A 19,316-nucleotide genomic window follows, 5' to 3' on the forward strand; every position below is an offset into this window, starting at 1 on the left:
TTCATATTTTCTGCCATCTGTGGTGTGTTACTTTCTGCAAACTTTCAAACACAGCCTCCCTAGTGAAAGGGGGAAAAAATAACCTGACCAGATCTTTTGAGAGATAACTGACATAAAAAGCTCCACATATTATGTAAGCTCTTACTGTTGTGATATTTTGGATCAATAAAATATAAATGAATATGTCCTGGATTTGAAAAAGATAAAAATTTTAATATTATTCTTTTCTAACGATGATATTAATAACAAGATTATTTGACAGTTAATTATATCCAAGGCAACATTATGCAATTTGCATATATGATTACAAGTAAGTCTCCAAAATTCTATGAATTAGAAATGTATTAGTTTCACTATAAAGTTAAAAAATTTGAGACATAAAGAAAATAATTCACTTGCTTAGAATCATATAATCATTATGTATCAGAGACAAGTTCAAACTGAGATGGAGCATACCCAACATCAATTCTTTTCTTCCTTGGCAATAGAACCCTTTTTTTTTTCTTTTTCAATTATTCACTCTTCTCTGCAAAGCCAAGTGATTCAGGGGAGACCAGTCCTAGCACCAGGCTCAGAATGAGTGTATCCTAATTGACCTAAACCAGTAATTAGTTCCCAATTTCCTAACCAATGAGTTTGGATGTGGACATATGTTACAATTCTGGCCAATGAGACTAATGGGGGTTCTGCAAAAGATTTCCTCTCCATAGAAAAGGAGTCCTGTGTGTCTGGGGATTGTATCTGGGTACCATGCTTGAAAATGATACAACCATCTGGCTACAAGCTTAGAGCTAAACCTAACACTAAAGTTGGCAGCATAGAAAGATGGAGGAAACCTGAGTCCTTGATGATATTGTTGACCTGCTGATTTAAAAAACATAAATCCCTGCTGGAGTCTACCTACCTTTAACTTTCTTGTTAAGAAAAATAATAAAGTCCTCTGTTATTTAAGCGACTTTGGGTTAGGTTTGATGTCACTTGCTATTGAGAGCATCCTTCTAGCCACATATGTCTGCCTTGCTCCAAAGCCCATGTTCTTAATTTCTAATCCTTGTAGGTAGTCACATTATCCTAATAAGAAATCCTAACACAAATGCTTGTTATCTAAGATAGCTACTTAGAATCTATTTTCCCATAAAACAAGGTAAGAGGTTGATTGAGTCTCCAAGGCAGCTCATAAAACATATTGATCCCATGATACAGTTAAACAGCATAGGTGGTTCTTAGGCAAGTATCAGGTACTGGATGTCAGAGACTTAAGTTTTTTCTTATTAAATAAAAGGGTGGGGTTAGGGGGTGGAGTGGGCATCCAGCATCCTTCTGCTCCAGGATCCTAGAAATGTACTGGGTGTTCCATTTCCCCACTCAGTGTTTGTCTTGGTTTGGAGAATTTCAGGTTGGATTCAGTGTCCCTTCTCAAAATCTCTTCTGTCTTCCTTTCTGACTCCTCTGGATTAACCTAGGGCATCTTTGGATAATAATAGGAATGGAAACTCTGCTCTGGCTCATCACATACTCTTCCATTGTCTTGGGCCTTTTCTCCTTCCCTGGGACCTAGATTTTGAAAGTCAAATCCAGGAACAGAAGTTTTTCCTTCCCCAGGTTATTCTGTGTCATACACTAGTCAATGAATGAAGCCATGGCTGACTATACGGACAAAGGGCCAGGGTAACAGGAATTTTTTTTTTAATTGTGATATCATCTTTGCACCCATGAAGCAGACCTGACTAAAAATTACTTTATTCCTCACCAAACCACTGTAAATATCTTAATATTTTATAACCTCTAAGACCAGAGACTCTCTGCCTATGTTTTTATACATTTATTCACTTATTCAACAGATATTTATGAAGGACACTATATACATTGATAATTATTTTGCTATTCTGTTTGGCCCTTGTTAACTCCTTCTTGTCATTGCCCCTACTCTTTTAGCTTCATTGGTTTAGAAAGAAATATATTTCTTGTCTTCACTCACACCCATGTCCTTCAAATATACCCCAGTTCTTCTTAGTACCCCTTCTCTGCTCCCCACCCCGAGAATTTGACACTTCTGTATAACATGGTCACTATAGTTAATAATACTACAATGCATTTTTAAGAGTTGCTAAAAGCAGATCTTAAAAATTGAGAAATTGACTCTTCTATTTTTCAATTCAGTAACATACAGATCATTTTTATTCATAAAATGAGTATAAAATATTCACTAATTAAGATACTTTTACTGAGATTCTTCTGCCAATCCCTTCCTGTATTGTTCACCAACACTACCTCTGACAGTGAAATAACGGGCAAATGGAAATAAGCAGTACTGCCAAGTCCACATTATAGAAAAGGATTAAAACTTACTTTCTTGGCAGAGCTCTTCCATTAATTGACACGTCATGAATGGATAAGAGCAGTTCTCAAAGTGTTCACAAGAATCTCCTGGAGGGCTTGTTAATTCAACAGGTCTGGAGTAGAGCCCTTGAAGTTCCAGTTCTATCAAGTTCCCAGTTGTTTCTGATTCTGCCGGTCCAGGGACCACACTTATAGAGGATGTCAAAATGAGGCTACAAAAGGAGAGATGTACGGAGAATGTTAGAAACCTAATGGTTAGAATTTTAAGGTCTTACCAAAGGAGTGTGGCCCAAATATTGCCCCAAGTTGTATATGAAATGACCTTGGGAGCTGAAATGCCTCCCCGAGTCAGGAAACTTCACCACGTACAGGGAGCAATAAGCAAGGGGCGCTGGAGGTTAGCAACGCCTCAAGCAACAACTCTTGGGCACAGAAGAGGGAGCCCTATCCTTTAGTCCCTGACATGGTCACCTCTCCCAGACCTGGGACACCATAGCCCTTAGGCTTCATCTCTGGGCTGCAGCCCCAACCTTTGTCTTCAGCCTGCAACTCAGTGATCCTTGGAACAACACTTACTGAGGTGGAGCCTGGAATACCCTCCTCTATGTCTCATTCCCTTGATTAGAAGAGGCAAAATATCATTCCTGAAAAGTAGGGCAGGGAGAAGATGGTAGATATTGTATTGATAGTATTGTCATAAGATATAAATGTACCATTTTAACAATTTTCAGTGTACAATTCAGTGGAATTAAGTATATTTACAGTGTTGTACAACCATCCCACTATCCATTTCCACAAACTTCATTATCCAAAAAAAGAAACTCTGTACCTATTAAACAATAAGTCCCAGTCCCCCCCTCCCCTCAGCCCCTCGTAACCTCTATTCTACTTTCTGTCTCTATGAATTTTCCTATTCTACTCAGTAAAATTTTAAAGTAGGTAAAAAATATTTTTGGAGGTTCCTCCCGCTGCCTCCTCAGAACCCATAGAATGCGTTAAGTTGTTCTTTGGCTCCCCCAAGTCCACTTTGACCAATTTCTTCCCGTAATGTCTGAAACACTTCCATCCCCAGACACCTTCCTTTTACTACACCTCAGAAGTAGGAGATCTGCTTAGACTAATTCATATGGATGTGTAAATGGCTGGGAGTTTACTGAGGGCTTGCTTTGTGTCAGACACTGTTCTAAATGCTTTCTGTGCATTTACCCATTTCATCCTCCAACCCCACCACTAGGAATACTATTATTATCATCTCTATTTTATTGACAAAGAAACAGATTCAGACAGATGAAGTATTTTTTCCAAGACCACACAACTAATAGGTGATGAAGCCAGGATTCCAACTCCTGAGGCAGTTCTCCTAACCACAGAGGATGCTTACTAATCAAAAAAAAAAATCGATAATTAGTGGAATGTCAGGCTTTGAGCCTAAAGGAATATTTTCAAAGATATTTTTGAGCCAAAAGGACTTCCTGGTGGGAAGCCAAGAACCATCAGAGAGGCCTAGGGCAGTTTCTGCTTCACCCGTTCCCTCCACTTCCATCTCCGAACTGACTCCCAAAATCTTGATGCTAACTTTCTGAGATCCTAACCCCTTCACAGAGCCCTCCCCCAACATTTCTTGGACCTTCCTGCCTGTCTTGGGGGACGACCCTTCTCTGCTGGACTTCTGCTTCCTCGGCTGGATACAGAAGAGGTGCAGAGCTCTCTGTAGGCATTAGCTTGGAGAAAGCCACATTCTAACTTTAACACTCTCCTTTGTCAACTTAATTTTGGCCAAATTTGCCTCTTGGAATTGAGCTAAGGTCAGCATAACTGACTTATCTACCCAAATGTTCAGTCTTCAGTCACTCAGATATAATACTCATCTTCTCATAGTTAAAAAGAAAAAGATTAATAAAACCAAAGGAAACATTGAACAAAAGCTATCAGGTAGACAGAAAAAGAAAACTGACCCCCCCAAAAAAGACACAAAGAAACAAAAAACTGTTGAAATAAATCTGTGAGCCTGCCATTTTATGTCTCTTTTGAAACAAGGCAAATAATAAATAATAAATAAACGTGCGTGGGTGGTGGCCTGGAAAAATTAATTCAAATGTATTTAGTACTCAGGAAGTAGGTTACAAGACAAGTTGATACGGCTTTTCAAATGTATTACCTCTTTCCATCCTGACATTTAATTTATTGCACTTCAAAGTACTGTGAAATTCTACCATCCAGATATATTTCTCTCTGAGAAAATGATTCAACATACCAATCATAGAAAATAAATTTAAGCTTCCTCCAACCAAAACTCTGGTGGACCAAACTCCTTTAACATCAATTATTTTTAACCCTGAATTTCAAGGTAGAGATGGGATGGAGAATAATGATTACTGATATTTTTTATTGTTTGAATGTGAAGGTAGTCTGGGCACTTAGTAAGCAAAACACACATTTGAGGTGAGGGATAGCTCAGCAGTTAAAAACTCAGACCCTGAAATCAGAGAGACTTGAGTTCAAAAAATGGCGTGGCCACTTCTGGTTATATGATTTGAGCAAATCACTTAGGGTATCTGTGCCTCAATTTATTCATCAGTAAAATAGGGGTACTGATAATAATTGTGTCTTCCACATAGTGAGGAAGGAATGAAGTAAAGCTTGGAAGATTAAATGAAGTAAACCTTGGCTCCTTGCCTGGTTCATAGTAGGTAAGCATCCCATATCCTGGGCACTCTCTACCCAAAGGTCTCCTAAGTCTTAATGGGTCTCCTCCTTAGGTCTTTCCTCCTGAGGGGGCTCAGGACACTGTTGGTGTGTGCACCCCTCCACCCCTAAAGAGTGGCCAAGAAGCAGCTGCTTTCAAGGCTGGATGGGTTGATGGAGATTGTACTGGGGCCATGACGTCCACCTACTCATATGGTGAGGGCCTGAGCAGGAGGCAGGCAGGTACGGAGAGCCAGCCATAGCCCACTGGCCCAGCCCTGTCACACGAAGAGCTGAGAATTCTCATTTCCAACACAACTTGTCAGACTTTTATGAAACATTAAAAGGTAGAAGGATAGAACAAATATCATGTTTGTTCACTTGATATATAACTTTTAAATATTTAATGTGGTATTTCAGAGAAATGTGCTCCTACCCTGAGCCCAGCAAATATTAGAGGCAGAGTTGAATGAGTTAGTTTCTTGTTGAAATGTGTTCCTTTATAAGAATAATACAGCAGGAAAAAGAAAATTTCAAACTTGAGAAGCCAGTTTCCGGCAATTATGCATCCGGCAGATGAATTTTAGTACTTAATAGGTGTAAATGTGGGCACCAATTGCCTGGAAATAACTGTGTGGGTACACGAGTGTAACCATTTTCCAAGAGTCTACTGTGGACAGAAATATTCTCACTGATATCACTGTAAGAGTCAAAATCCCATGACCTCTCCTTCCGTGGCCGCCTTTCTTTATTCCCTTTTCCTACAAACTTTCTAGTTCAAAATATAAGCCCTTTGGGAGTTGTGTCATCTGATTTCAAGAGAAAATTTGGAGTATAAATAGCTCCCAAAGATCAGTACAGCGCTGATTGGATGCAGGGTCAGTCTTCACAGCTTGCCAGCCCCCCCATCAACCCACAGCTTATGTTTAGGGACCCCTCACTTTCTGCTTTATTGACTCCATTGGGACTAAAAAAAAAAGAGTTGCATCAAACACCAGTTGAAGCATTTTTCAGAGGTCCATAGTGTTAACATTTTACACACATACTCCTATCGTTCTTTTCTGTATAGTGCATTTTAAGAATTCCCAAGGAAAATGTACCAATGATTTTTTTTTTTCATGTTGTAAGTTTCTTAAACACAAAGTCTTCATTTTTAAGAGCCTTCATGGAGTAAGCAATTCTGCTCACCCTGCCATCCAGCCCTAGGATGAAGAGCAATTGAGCTGTTGGATGTTTTGTAAGCAAGATTCATTATAGTATTTGAGATCTCATTTTATCAAGCTACTTGCACAAATTTATGTCAAAAATGAAATGAAGGCAGAAGGTAGTCATATGTTTTACATGTGACATAATCTTATATAAGTATTTAGATATCTTCACATTTTAGATAAATGTATAGAAAAATTGTTTCTGATAATTCTCTAACAAAAGCCCAGGATTACTATTTGATATTATACTATAGTTTTCATTCCTGCCCTATCTAGCATGGTCAAATGAAATCTGAAGAGCTCCTTGTGGTGCTCAGAAGAAGAAACAGTATACAGGGCAGGTGCCAGGGAAAGGGAAAATAAATAAGGGAGAGAGAGGAGAAATATGTGCCATTAGGTGTGTCGGTTTATTTTTTAAATTCATTTAAATTTAAGTTTTATCTACCTGCCTTTCAACTTTCTTCTATCCAAACTTGAAAAATTATCTTAAATAGTTTGATACAAATTATTTGTGTCTTTATTAGGAATTTCTTACCATACTCTACTTGATAGATGAGCCTAAAAGAGTTAGTTCTGATAACTGATACTTAACGGAGATACTGAGGTCCTTGGCTGAAGGCATGTAAACAGTGCATACAATTTTAAAAATGTTTCTTTCCTGGGCCATTAATTCAAAATGCTATTAGAAATGTTTAATATCTTTTCTTTTTTTACATTTTTTTATTGAAGTATAGTTGATACACAATGTTGTTTTAGTTTCAGATGTACAGCAAAGTGATTCAGTAATACATACATATATATCTTTTTTTTTCAGATTCTTTTCCCTTATAGGTTCTTTTATATAGCTGAGTAATATTCCATTGTATAAATATACCACATCTTTTTTATCCATTCATCTGCTGATGGACACTTAGGTTGTTTCCATGTCTTGGCTGTTGTAAACAGTGCTGTAAAGAACATTGGGGTGTAGGCATCTTTTCAAATTACAGTTTTCTCCAGATATATGCCCAGGAGTGGGATTGCAGGATCATATGGTAGCTCTAGTTTTAGTTCTTTAAAAAACCTCCATACTGTTCTGAATAGTGGCTGCATCTATTTACATTCCCACCAACAGTGTAGGAGGGTTCCTTTTTCTCCACACCCCCTCCAGCATTTATTATTTGCAGACTTTTTGATGGTGGCCATTCTGACCGGTGTGAGCTGTTACCTCACTGTAGTTTTGATTTGCATTTCTCTAATAATTAGTAATGTTGAGCATCTTTTCATGTGCCTTTTGGCCATCCGTGTGCCTTTTGGCCATCCGAATGCCTTCTTTGGGGAAATGTCTATTTAGATCTTCTGCCCAGTTTTTGATTGTTTTGTTTTGTTTTGTTTTGCTTTTTATTGAGCTGTATGTGCTGTTTGTATATCTTGGAGATTAATCCCTTGTCAGTTACATCATTTGCAAATATTTTCTCCCATTCTGTAGGTTGTCTTTTTGTTTTGTTTATGGTTTCCTTTGCCGTGCAAAACTTTTAAGTTTAATTAGGTCCCATTTGTTTGTGTGTGTGTGTGTGTGTTCTTATTTCCATACTCTAGGAGATGGAGACAAAAAGATATTGCTGCAATTTATGTCAAGAAGTGTTCTGCCTGTGTTTTCCTCTAGGGGTTTTATAGTATCCAGTCTTACATTTAAGTCTTTAATCCAGAAAAATGTCTAATATCTTTTCCATGTCAAATATACATTTCCCTATAATTTGCCTCAAAAATTGTAAAGAGATTGTTCAAGGGCAAATTAACCTAAAGGCAATGAAGAGATGATTGACGATAGTGAACTACTCCCAGGATGGTGCTGCTCTTATCAATCAGATAATATGGGACTCTAAAAGACTAAAATTTCTTATACCATCTCCATTCTCACTCCACTCCTCAAAGATAGTCACTTGTAATAGTTTAGTGTAAATATTTCTAGTTGTTGATCCCCCCAATCTGTGCCATGCACTGTTGTACATGCTGGTGATATAACAGTGCACAAGAACAGACCGACTCTCTGATCTCGAGGTCTTTACAGTCTAGTGGATAAATCATAAAATGAATGAACAAACTAATAAACATATGGCATGACATCAGCAGTGGTAAGTGCTAAGAAGTCTATAGAAGGATAAAGAGAATAAAAGTGTTTACTATTTGAGTAGGGGGGTCAAGGAAGCCCTTTCTACCTAAATGCAGTGAGGAAATGATCCACACATCTTGAAAAAGAGATTCTAAGCAGAGGGAATGGCAAGTGCAAAGACCCTGAGCAGAAGCAAGCTTGGCAGGTTTGAGTATACCAAGGAGGCCAGCATTGCTGAAGCAAAATGAATAAGGTGGAAATTGTTAAAAGATAAAGGTAGAGACATAGCTTGTGATGAGCTACATAGGGCTGTATGAATTAGGCATTGACATGGTCTGACTTATACTTTAAAGGAGGCTGACACTGGCTGGAAATTCTGACAGCAGTAAATGTTGCAACCTTGAGTCTGAAAGTAGTCTGGAGGCAGGATTCCTTCTTCTTTGGGGGACTTCTGCCTTACCACTTAAGGCGTTTAATTGATTGGATCAGGCCCACTCACATTATGGAGGGTAGTCTGCTCTACTCAGTCTATTGATTTAAATGTTAATCACATCTAAAATATACCTTCACAGCAACATCTAGACTGGTGTTTGACCAGACAGCTGAGCATCATAACCTAGCCATGTGAACATATAAAATTAACCATCACAGAAGTATTTTTTGCTTTTTCAAGATTTCCTTTTTTAGTTATACAATAGAATATTTCATGCTTTTCTCTTTATGTACTCTCTTCCTTTATTTCTATATTCACTCATTAATCTATATCACTCTTTTTTCCCTGAAACTATATCTTATTTCATTCTCAATAAATGACATCATGCATCATGACTAAGGGATTGCCAGACTCCTGGGTACCACATCCCTATATGAACTCTCATTTCCATATGCTGATTTTGTCATATTTGATGATCTGTCATGGATAATTTATGATTTTAGGACATATAGCCCTAAAGTCATCCACATCAGATTTGCAAAGGAGCAATTGGCAACCACTACTATGTGTCTGTCATTCTACTTAGAGTAGCTAATAAAACAAGACAGCAGTAGAATTCCTGGAGCATGGTGACATCACAGGATTACACCACAATGATTCCATCTGTCCTGCTCTGTGGTTTTATTTGATCACTGCATAAGGAATAATAGAAACGGCATATTCAATAATAATAGAAATGGCATAAGTCCTGAAATTTTCAAAGCATGTAGTGCAGTGATTTGCTGTAATTGGCTAAGGAATCTAATTTTAAATGGTCAAAAGGAGAAAAAAAATATCTTGCTTTGAATTACGATGTGTTAAGTATAAACGAAAATCATCCAAACGTAAAAGCCGAATGAGAATTAAATATGATTTAGGGTAAGTATTAATCAATATTTTTTAATATCTTTATTGGAGTATAATTGCTTTGCAATGTTGTGTTAGTTTCTGCTGTACAACAAACAAAGTGAATCAGCTGTATGTATTCATATATCCCCATATCCCCTCCCTCCTGGGTCTCCCTCCCACCCTCCCTATCCCACCCCTCTAGTTGGACATAAATCACCGAGCTGATCTCCCTGTGCTATGCAACAGCTTCCCACTAGCTATCTATTTTACATTTGGTAGTGTATATATGTCCATGCTACTCTCTCACTTCGTCCCAGCTTCAATATTAACTTCCAACTATGTCTTTTTTATCTTCATATGTATACATATAATTTTATAACTCTAGCACTTAAGTTGTGTATATTTTTTCATAAGGCATTTCATAAATGCATTCACACTTATTTAATACTATGAAAAATAAATATTGGCAAATGACTGACATCTATATGCTTATAAACAGTAGCATATAGAGGAAATCATATTATCTTTTGAGTCTCTTTTTGGTAGTTTTTGCTCTCTGGAGATGATGTGTGACTTGTTCTGAAGGCTGTAGCGCTCGCTGTCATCTCTGGCTACCTTCCTTCCATCGGCTCATAATCCTTAGGCCTCACTCGGTGCAAAGAAATTTACCAGCGCGAATGGAACCCAAAGGTCAAAGCTAAAGTGTGCCCAAAATAGCTCTGAGTTATTAAATTGGTGTGCCAACAAGGAAAAAACCTAGTCAAGCAACGGGCAGAGCTGGCCTGTATTCTTCCTGAAGGCAAAGCTCAATTGCTCTGTAAAGTCCCTTTTGTATTTTGTGGGGAGCCTTTCACACTATCTTGCCAGTTCAGACATGTAGGAAGTTCTGGATCACTGGCGCTGCCCAGGCTTAATGCAGCTATTGTTACTGGTCAGTCCTGTCCACATCATCTACCCGGAGCTTATACTGGAGAGTGGCAGGGCAGTGCTTTCAGCTCCTGGTCACTTCCTCCTCACACAGCTGATTTCCTCAGCCAGCAGTTCTAAGCCCATCAGATCTCCACCCTCAAGACAGCATTTGCTTTAACTTTTCCACCTGACACTGGCTAAATCACTTAAAATTTGCTTTCAAAATAATCCACTTGTTTTCATCTTTGTTTTTCAAGTTATTATTTTCCTAAAATTTAGGGATACCCATCAAATAAAATAACACATGTGAATGACTTCTGTAAACTCCAAGGCCTTATTCAAATAGCATGTACTTTCTGTACTCAATATACACAAGCTTATTAAATATAAGACAACTTTTATAGCTTCGACTCCCCTTTTTCTTTCCACTCCAATTGCTTCCTTTAATAGACCTCTGTTTATGAACTCTCTTCCCTATCTTATCTTAGTTTCATTCATTATTGGAATAATATATTATTATATATTAATATATTATAAATATATTAATACAATCGATATCTCCAGACTGATATCATTGTACTTAAATGTTTGGGAATGCTCAAATGTTCAAGTCCATTAGTCTTTGCCCTCAGAAGATGACCAATTTGAGAAATTCAGAGATTTCAAAACATTAACCCAATCATTTTTTAAGACAGTTCATATTAAAAGATGATCAGAGAGTGACTTGCTACACTTTAAATCCTATTGCCATGCTTGTTTTGTTATTAGTTTTTCTTCACTTTTTCCTAAAGTTTAACCACTATAAATTTTTGTAGAAGACTGCTGGATACTGATGATGAGCTCAGTGACATTCAGTCGGATTCGGTCCCATCGGAAGTCCGGGACTGGTTGGCTTCCACCTTTACACGGAAAATGGGGATGATGAAAAAGAAATCTGAGGAAAAACCAAGATTTCGAAGCATTGTGCATGCTGTTCAAGCTGGAATTTTTGTGGAAAGGTAAGTGAAGTTGTTGGTATCTCAAGACAAAATTTAAAAGGCAGCAAATATACTTACTATGTCAAAGTTATGAGAGTCCTGTATTTTATTTATTGAGGAAAACTGTAATCATAAGTATAATTGGAATGAACAGATTTAGGACTTTAGGATGAATTTACCTATAACAAAAATATCTTGTCCTGGATTTATTATTTTCATTTATTTTTAAATTGACATAAAGACTAAAAGCAAAGACTTTTGAATGACCATTCTCCTCAAATGAACTTTTGTGAATAACTGTTTATAATATATTTATAAACACATTTATATGCTTTACACCTAATAATACATTTATATGCTTTACATCTAATTTTACCCAAATACAATGTAACTCCCAATAAAATAAGTTCTGTACTACATACCAAAATCAAGCAGGCCTTTTCTTGGCACTAAAAAGAAAAGACCATTCTCTTACCATTGTGGAAGAAAGCTCTCTCATGTCCACTTTACTTGAAGAGCTTTTCAACCTTTCTGTCACTGAAGCATTTCTGTCACTTGCTGGCCCCTAGAAACACCAGAGTTTCTAAAGTGAAATACATGTTAATATGACCCAACTTTACATTCTTTAGCCTTTAAGAACACAGCTTATTTTTCTGTCTGGAAACAAGATGTTTCAGAACTAAAACTACAAAAAGACTTGAAATAACATCTTATATCTGACAATGTTGAAAACTAGTTCTTAGAAATCCCTTGGATTAAAAAACAATTACATTACATTAAATTGTACATAAAAAGGTTATTTTAACATTTTTGAGACAAAATCGAGGAACAGAGAAATTTTTTATCAATGTATCTAAAATTAAATTTAAGGAAGACCACATCATTTTTTATCTTCAGACATCGCTAGTCATTACCTCTAATGAACTTTATAAACTTTCGTTTTCTTCTGCTAACAGAACAATGAGAAGCACTCTTGGGTTTCTAAAAATCTAAATGACAATGCATTGCAGGAAGTATTCGATGTGATTTAAAGATGTATTATAACCATAAGACATGAAGCATCTAGGATCTTGGTTTATGACTATATTACCCAAAATAACAACCACTCAGTGATTATTCAAATTATTTTGACTATTTCTTGACTATATCTAGTTGGCTTTGATAAAAGAACCCTCATAATAAGCATTATGAGCATAATAATCATGATGAGTTAGGTGAGATGACAACCCCCCCACCCCTAGTGCATAAACTGCTCCCAACTCTGCCAGGTGGGACCAGAAATCTGAAACAGAGAGGTAGAGAGGGCTGGAGAGAAATAATTTTTGTAATTATGTTCCTATTTTTTAAAACAACTTAGGCAAGTGTATGACATTATTGATTTTCCTTAATATCAATTCGAAAACATCTAAATCATAGTTCAGAAAGTCAGTGAGAGAATCAGAGAAAAAAGAGAGCATGTTTGCTTTAATGAAGGAATGTATATTTTGTCTTTTTTGTTTAAGAAAATATTGCAGAACTTGGCAAACTGAAAAGAAGTGTAAATTATAAAAGTAAACCAACTAAATTTCCATTCCCATTAAATAGAAAAATCAAGACAAATTCTGTGAAATATATTGACACGTTAAACTTTCATTTTTTTAATATGCTACGCAGAAATATCAAAACGTACCTAAGGTAACTAAATTAGCAAGCAGTCTTGAAGAAATCAATGTGCTAAAAACACATGGAAATGAAATTTTTAAATTACTTTTGAATCCCCATTAGTAAGTGTGTAAACAGAGTGAGATATGTTTATGTTGAATTTTCAAAAACAATCATCTTCAATCTTGAAACTTAGAAAGTCTTTTTGAGTCCTCTCAAGCAGCGCCTCCCAAGAATCAATACCTCAGCAAGTCCAGGCAATTTGCTTACCCCAGTGTATCCTGAGCCTACTCACTTTCTCAACTCCACTCCTGCAACCCCAAACTAAGCCTTTGTCACCTGCCATCAGAAATATGACAATAGCTTTCAACTAGGCTCCCCTCTTCCTCACTTGCCCTCTCCAAACAAGTCATTCTATAGTGATTTTTAAAATATAAATGAGTTCCCGTCATTCTTTTTTTTTTTTTAATTTTTTTTCTTTTAATTAATTAATTATTTTATTTTTGGCTGCATTGGGTCTTCGTTTCTGTGCGAGGGCTTTCTCTAGTTGCGGCGAGCGGGGGCCACTCTTCATCGCGGTGCGCGGGCCTCTCACTGTCGCGGCCTCTCTTGTCGCGGAGCACAGGCTCCAGACGCGCAGGCTCAGCAACTGTGGCTCACGGGCCCAGTCGCTCCACAGCATGCGGGATCCTCCCAGACCAGGGCTCGAACCCGTGTCCCCTGCATTGGCAGGCAGACTCTCAACCACTGCGCCACCAGGGAAGCCCCAGTTCCTGTCATTCTTAAGCTTAAAACCATCTGATTGTTTCTACCATTTCACTTGATATACCATTACACTTGGTATTAATGGCAACTTCTGTATCGTGGCTTTGCATGACTAGGCCCCCTTACCTTCTAGACTCATCTAATGCTACTTCACCCTTACCTGAATATCTACACTAGTGTGATTTCAACTCCATGAATATCCCTAAACTCTTGCTTCCCTTGGGACCAGTAATCCTGCTATTCCCTCTATCAGAAATGATTTTCCCCACCCTTCACTCTGGCTAGCCCTTTCTATCTTTCCAGAGGCCTTTCCTGGTTACTCTGTATACTGTTCATCACTTTCTCTCTCCCAACCAGTGGTTTCCCTCATAGCATTTAGTGCTGTTTTTAATCATATATTATTTCTTATTTATTGTCCCTCTTTGCCACTGAATAAACCCCATGAAAGCAGCACTTATATTTTTCTTGTTCTTCACTGAATAGTCTCTTGCTTAGCACTGTGTCTGGCATAAGATAGTGGGGTTTTTTTTTTTAAGTTTTTGAATTATATTTTGTAACTGTAGTAAAAACCTTCCTAAAATAATCTACCGTATTTCCAGCTGGACTTTAACCACCTGTAGGAGAACAGGAAATCCATTATTCTTTTTCAGCAACTTGTAATGTAGTGACTATTTACTCAAGTGTGAGGCCACTGTATTAAGGTTTCTCCCACATTCATTTGATTCCAGAATGAGTAGTCCTAATTTTCCATCCTAATTTTCTATTTCTAAGTTTTCATCCTAATATGCTATTCCCAATTATAGGGTTAGAAAATGATAATGGGGAAGTTTCTCCTTCTCCTTGGATGAGTAACCTTCTTCCTTGTCTTTCTTTACATTGCATATAATGAGAATATACAGGGATATTCATTTCTCAACCTGATCCAAGTCTAAGAAACATCAAAGTTCTCACTGAGTCCAAAGAGCCTTGAAGGACGTCAGAATTGGAGCCAATGGTATTGATGAGAACAGTAACACTGATAATAACGGCTTTCTTGTATCAAGTACTTATAATATTATGCTAGGCCTTTATATCATTTACTCTTCATAAAAAGCATGTAATTATCCTCATTTTACAGATGACTGACATTAAATAGCTTTCCAGAGGTCACACTAGTGATTGGCTAACCTGCGATCCAAAGCATGTGTGTTCTTTGCTCCATCATACTGCCTTTTGTGCCATGAAGTCACACTGATTTAGTTACTTAATTTTTAAGGTTTCTTATTCCTGACCTTTTTATTTCCTTGCCCATCATCCTTCCATTTTCCCCATACTTCCATTTTTTAGTAATGATTCAACAAATAGATAGAAAAGACTACTTGTTTCCTTAAAAAAAAAAAAGGAACTAAATATCATTACTGACAGCAATTATTTTCTGGGCCTTTTGTAGTGTGATTAAATAGTTTCCTTGCCCTGCATTATTAGAATAATTATACCTATCTCAGTGGAGTAATTAACACAGGTATTTTTCTTATAAGAAATCTTCCAATTGAGATAGAGGATAAGGATAAATTTTTATGATAACTGATTGCCACACCTAAAAATTATTTAAGGTCATTTAAGATAAACATAAAATGGGAACATGGAAATAAAGTAACAAGGTCTCTGTAATAAAATGGGAAGATACTTTATCAAGGAAGTCTAGTCTCTATGTAAGTAAATACAATATTTTACTTCTGAGCTTCCAAGAAGTGAAGATTAAAAAGGAAAACATGAAGAATTACTTGGCTTTTCTTATCTTGAAAAAAATGATAGCTTTTACATAGAAACTGAGTAATATCTTAAGGATTTTTAATATAAGGTACATTGAATCAAAAGGTTAGTATCTCCCATAGTGGTTTTATAAAAGATGCAGAATATTTTCTTATGTTCTAATATTTCTTATATTGACCCCCAATATAAATTAAAGATATAATCATTAAATTATGGTTTTGTCCAAGCATCTTGGGAAGAGAGTTTACTGCAGTATAGTCTAGGAAGGCAGCTTGCTTGTGGACTAACAATATAAAAATTAAGGGACATGATTAATAATCAGTTAAATGCTTTCTTCATAGGACTTTGTGGCGGAGCCATGTTTCTTTCAGTCCTGATTAGAAACCTATTGCTATTTCTACCCATTAGGGTATCATGTTGATTCTATTTTTGCATGAATCAATGGAGGAGTTTCTTATATTTAGTTTAAGTCATCTTGGTTGTCCATTGGAAGCTGGAAAACTCCAACAAATTACTGATTAATAAAAAATATTTTTGTTTTTGATGCTATTATAAAAATAGAAACACCCTGTTCTTTCTGGATAATCTTTATTAAACAATATTAAATGACAATTTGAACAAACTTAAGCAATTTTTGTCAATATGTTCTCCTCCAATATTTTTAACTTAAAAAAAAAGGCTCTGTAAATTCTGATGATAGTGCATATTCCCTCCTGTAATTTTTATTTTGTGGAAAAAAAACACCTGTAAAGGAAACATTTCCATGACATTCAGCTTCCAGACTGAAAATTTTGGAACACAAATAGACACAAAACGAGACTACTGTGCTGTCATGCACGTGGTGGCATGCTGAAAGGTGTTGTTGCTGCCCGTGCAAAGGCCAGTCTCTGTTTTTAATAAGATGACGTTTAGGGAAAGACCTATTCACATAGAATCTAAAATCACACTGACTTTGTGGTTGTGATGCAAATGTACTATTTGCATCTGTCACATTGTAGATGCTTAATAAGCGGTGAAAATAGTTATCATTGTTGCCACAAAGGGAGACTGTAACATGATACAAGGTAAACAAATCAAAGGTAATTTTTTCTTTGTTCTTAAGAAATAGCTGAAAACTTTGAGTAACTGATTTTTACGTATACACTTATTTTTCTTTTTCAGAATGTACAGAAAATCCTATCACATGGTTGGGTTGGCATATCCAGAAGCTGTCATAGTAACATTAAAGGTAAAAAAAATTTCAATTATTTTAGTTTTTCAAATAGTCATTTTTTCTAATCTCCCTAAAAGGACTAGGAGAAAATGAGAACAGGTCTTTGCTGCAGCTTACATGTTGGAATGTAAAAAATATTTTAACCATTTACAAAATGTCATGTGTTTCAAGTCATGACTCGTAGATTTAAATGAGGATCAATTTACACTAACAAACTATATCAATACATACATATACACACACACACACACACGTGTGTGTGTTATGTTTTCTTCTTCATGCTTTATTTAGGTGGATCTTGAATTCAGTTTTGAGATGGAACCAGCACTTGTCAGAATACACATATTTTGTTACTATATATTATGAAAGAGTTGAATGCTTTATAAATAAAAAGATATTTCAGTCAAATATGGTTAAAGGCAAAACTTATATGGAGTAAAATTGTTTAGAATTTTAGGTCCAAGAAAATATAAAAAGTAAGATAAAATTAAGAAAGGAAACAAAAAAGAAGTTCATATCTTTTGTCTCTGGCTTTCCCTGTGGCTGCCCTAGTCTGAGGCCCAACTGCAGTATTATATGTGTTAGAAATAACTAGAGTTGAAAATCTGAAGTGGTGAAAGTTTTTGACTTGCTTGTTCCCATTGCATGTGTGTGTGTGTGCACGCACACACTATTCCTAGACTTTATTACTAAAGAGGCATTTTGTAGGCTCATCATTCTACATTCCTTATTTCATTCCATCACTTAATTTGGGTAGAAAATTCAACTTTGTCTCCTCTAACAGTTTTATGGTGGTTTTCCTGTATTAACCACAAATTTAAAGAATACTAGCAACAGAATATACTGGGTTATTTTATTTTTGATTTATTAAACTCCTTTCCTAGTTTAAATCTATATTGCTTTCTTTTGTTCTTTAATTTTCTTTAAAGCATCCCCTTTGCATTTGTTTTTTTCTCTGCTGCATATTAGATTTTAATCTTATTCATTTAAAAAGGTAGTTTGTTTTTCTTAGAAACTTTTTTATATTCATGTTTCTAAAGCGATAATAGAGGCAAGTATATAACTGAAATGTCACATTATCAGATATTAATTACTCCTTGGCTCTTGAGAGATTTTGATTTCCTCATTATTTCCTGAACTGTGTGCAAGAAAATTACTTATTTTTATTTATTTTTCTTAGAAACCAGCTAACAGAGTATTGTGGTATGAGAGAATGTAAACATTTTTCTAAAATGTAGTGTAGGGAAAACATGAACTAACAGCTTGAAGAGAATTATCACTAAGTTAAGAATGTTTTAATAATTCTAATTTACTGAGATACTTCCTTGTCTTGTTTGTTCTCAATATGACAAAGTAAAAGCCAAGCATCTGCAGTAGTTTACAGATGTAAATCACCCTTGTTGATTAAAAAAATCCCCCAAAATGGAGAGCAAAGCTTTTACTCAGTGGGAAACCCCTAGTGGGAACTGTAAATAGCAGCCTGTTAACAGTCTGAACTAATTCTTCTGTGTTAGCTTTGGAATTTGATGAGATTTGTTGGTCTCCTTTGAGCTTTATTGATGCTAAATGCCTTCTAACAGAACTTTGAGAGATTTTTAAATTTACAAACCCATCAAGCAAGTATTTCGGGATCAAATTAGGGCTAAAGGCAAGGAATTTAACAAAGGTACACAAGGAAACCAAAAAATATTTCACTGGTGTTTTGAAATGATTAAAAACACGTTTGATGTTATTGTTACTATTTGTCGAAAGAAATAGTTTTAAGAGATGGTTTGGATACTTTTTATCAGATTTTCAGTTTAGTTTCAGCATGTTACAGCATGTACTGTTGGCCTCTGTGAAATGTGTTAAATGAATGAAGTTCTAAACAGGGCCTGCTCAAATTCAAAATTAATGTATAGCTTTAAGGTTGTCCAATTACTCTTCAATACTAAACCTGTTGTGTGTATGCAAACACTAGACCTTCTTTACTAATAATTTATGATAATCATTAGAACTGATTCTGCTGTATTTCTGTAGATTTTTAAGTTTCAGTGATTTATTTACTATTATAACTCAAACTTCACCTTAATGTACTGATGTACTTAATACCTCCTTAATGTACTGATACCACTTGCTACAAGTCCATTTTGTGGACCCCTCTGCAAGTTTTTGTCCTGGAATTACCTGACTCAAAATCCTGAGGTGGCTGGAGTGGTTGGATATACCTGCTCATTGCCCTCTTTCCCACAGTTAGGGGGTACTTTCCTAGGGTATCTATTTCCCTACAGGCCTGACCACTTCCCCGGGGAATTGCCTGAAATGCCGAAATTCCTAACCTCCCCCTCAATCAAGAGACCCACTTCCTTTATCTTACAATCTGGCCCTGGTAGAAAGTAAAAATGAATCAGCCATTGTTAGAGTGAGTAATAAG

At 36.2% G+C, this 19,316-nt stretch overlaps 1 protein-coding gene and 1 long non-coding RNA gene across 7 annotated transcripts in view; one reads left to right on the forward strand and one right to left on the reverse strand.

The window, feature by feature from the left end:
- Positions 1–19,316, reverse strand: part of LOC309631332 — a 639,135-nt gene that overhangs the window by 402,748 nt on the left and 217,071 nt on the right. The gene's annotated exons all lie outside the window — the stretch shown is intronic.
- The window catches only part of PDE1A (phosphodiesterase 1A), a 359,806-nt gene that overhangs the window by 257,403 nt on the left and 83,087 nt on the right, over positions 1–19,316 (forward strand). For all 6 annotated transcript variants that reach the window (XR_014246179.1, XR_014246180.1, XM_082397534.1 and 3 more), the window contains 2 exons: positions 11,371–11,553; positions 16,852–16,918. Coding sequence is in view for 4 of the 6 variants with exons in the window: in XM_082397534.1 (XP_082253660.1) it covers positions 11,371–11,553; positions 16,852–16,918 (250 nt within the window). In the remaining 2 variants the exon portion in view is untranslated. The remainder of the gene's footprint in view (positions 1–11,370; positions 11,554–16,851; positions 16,919–19,316) is intronic.

The sequence above is a fragment of the Balaenoptera borealis genome, assembly GCF_965194805.1.
Source record: "Balaenoptera borealis genome assembly, chromosome: 6".
Lineage (NCBI taxonomy): Eukaryota > Metazoa > Chordata > Mammalia > Artiodactyla > Balaenopteridae > Balaenoptera > Balaenoptera borealis.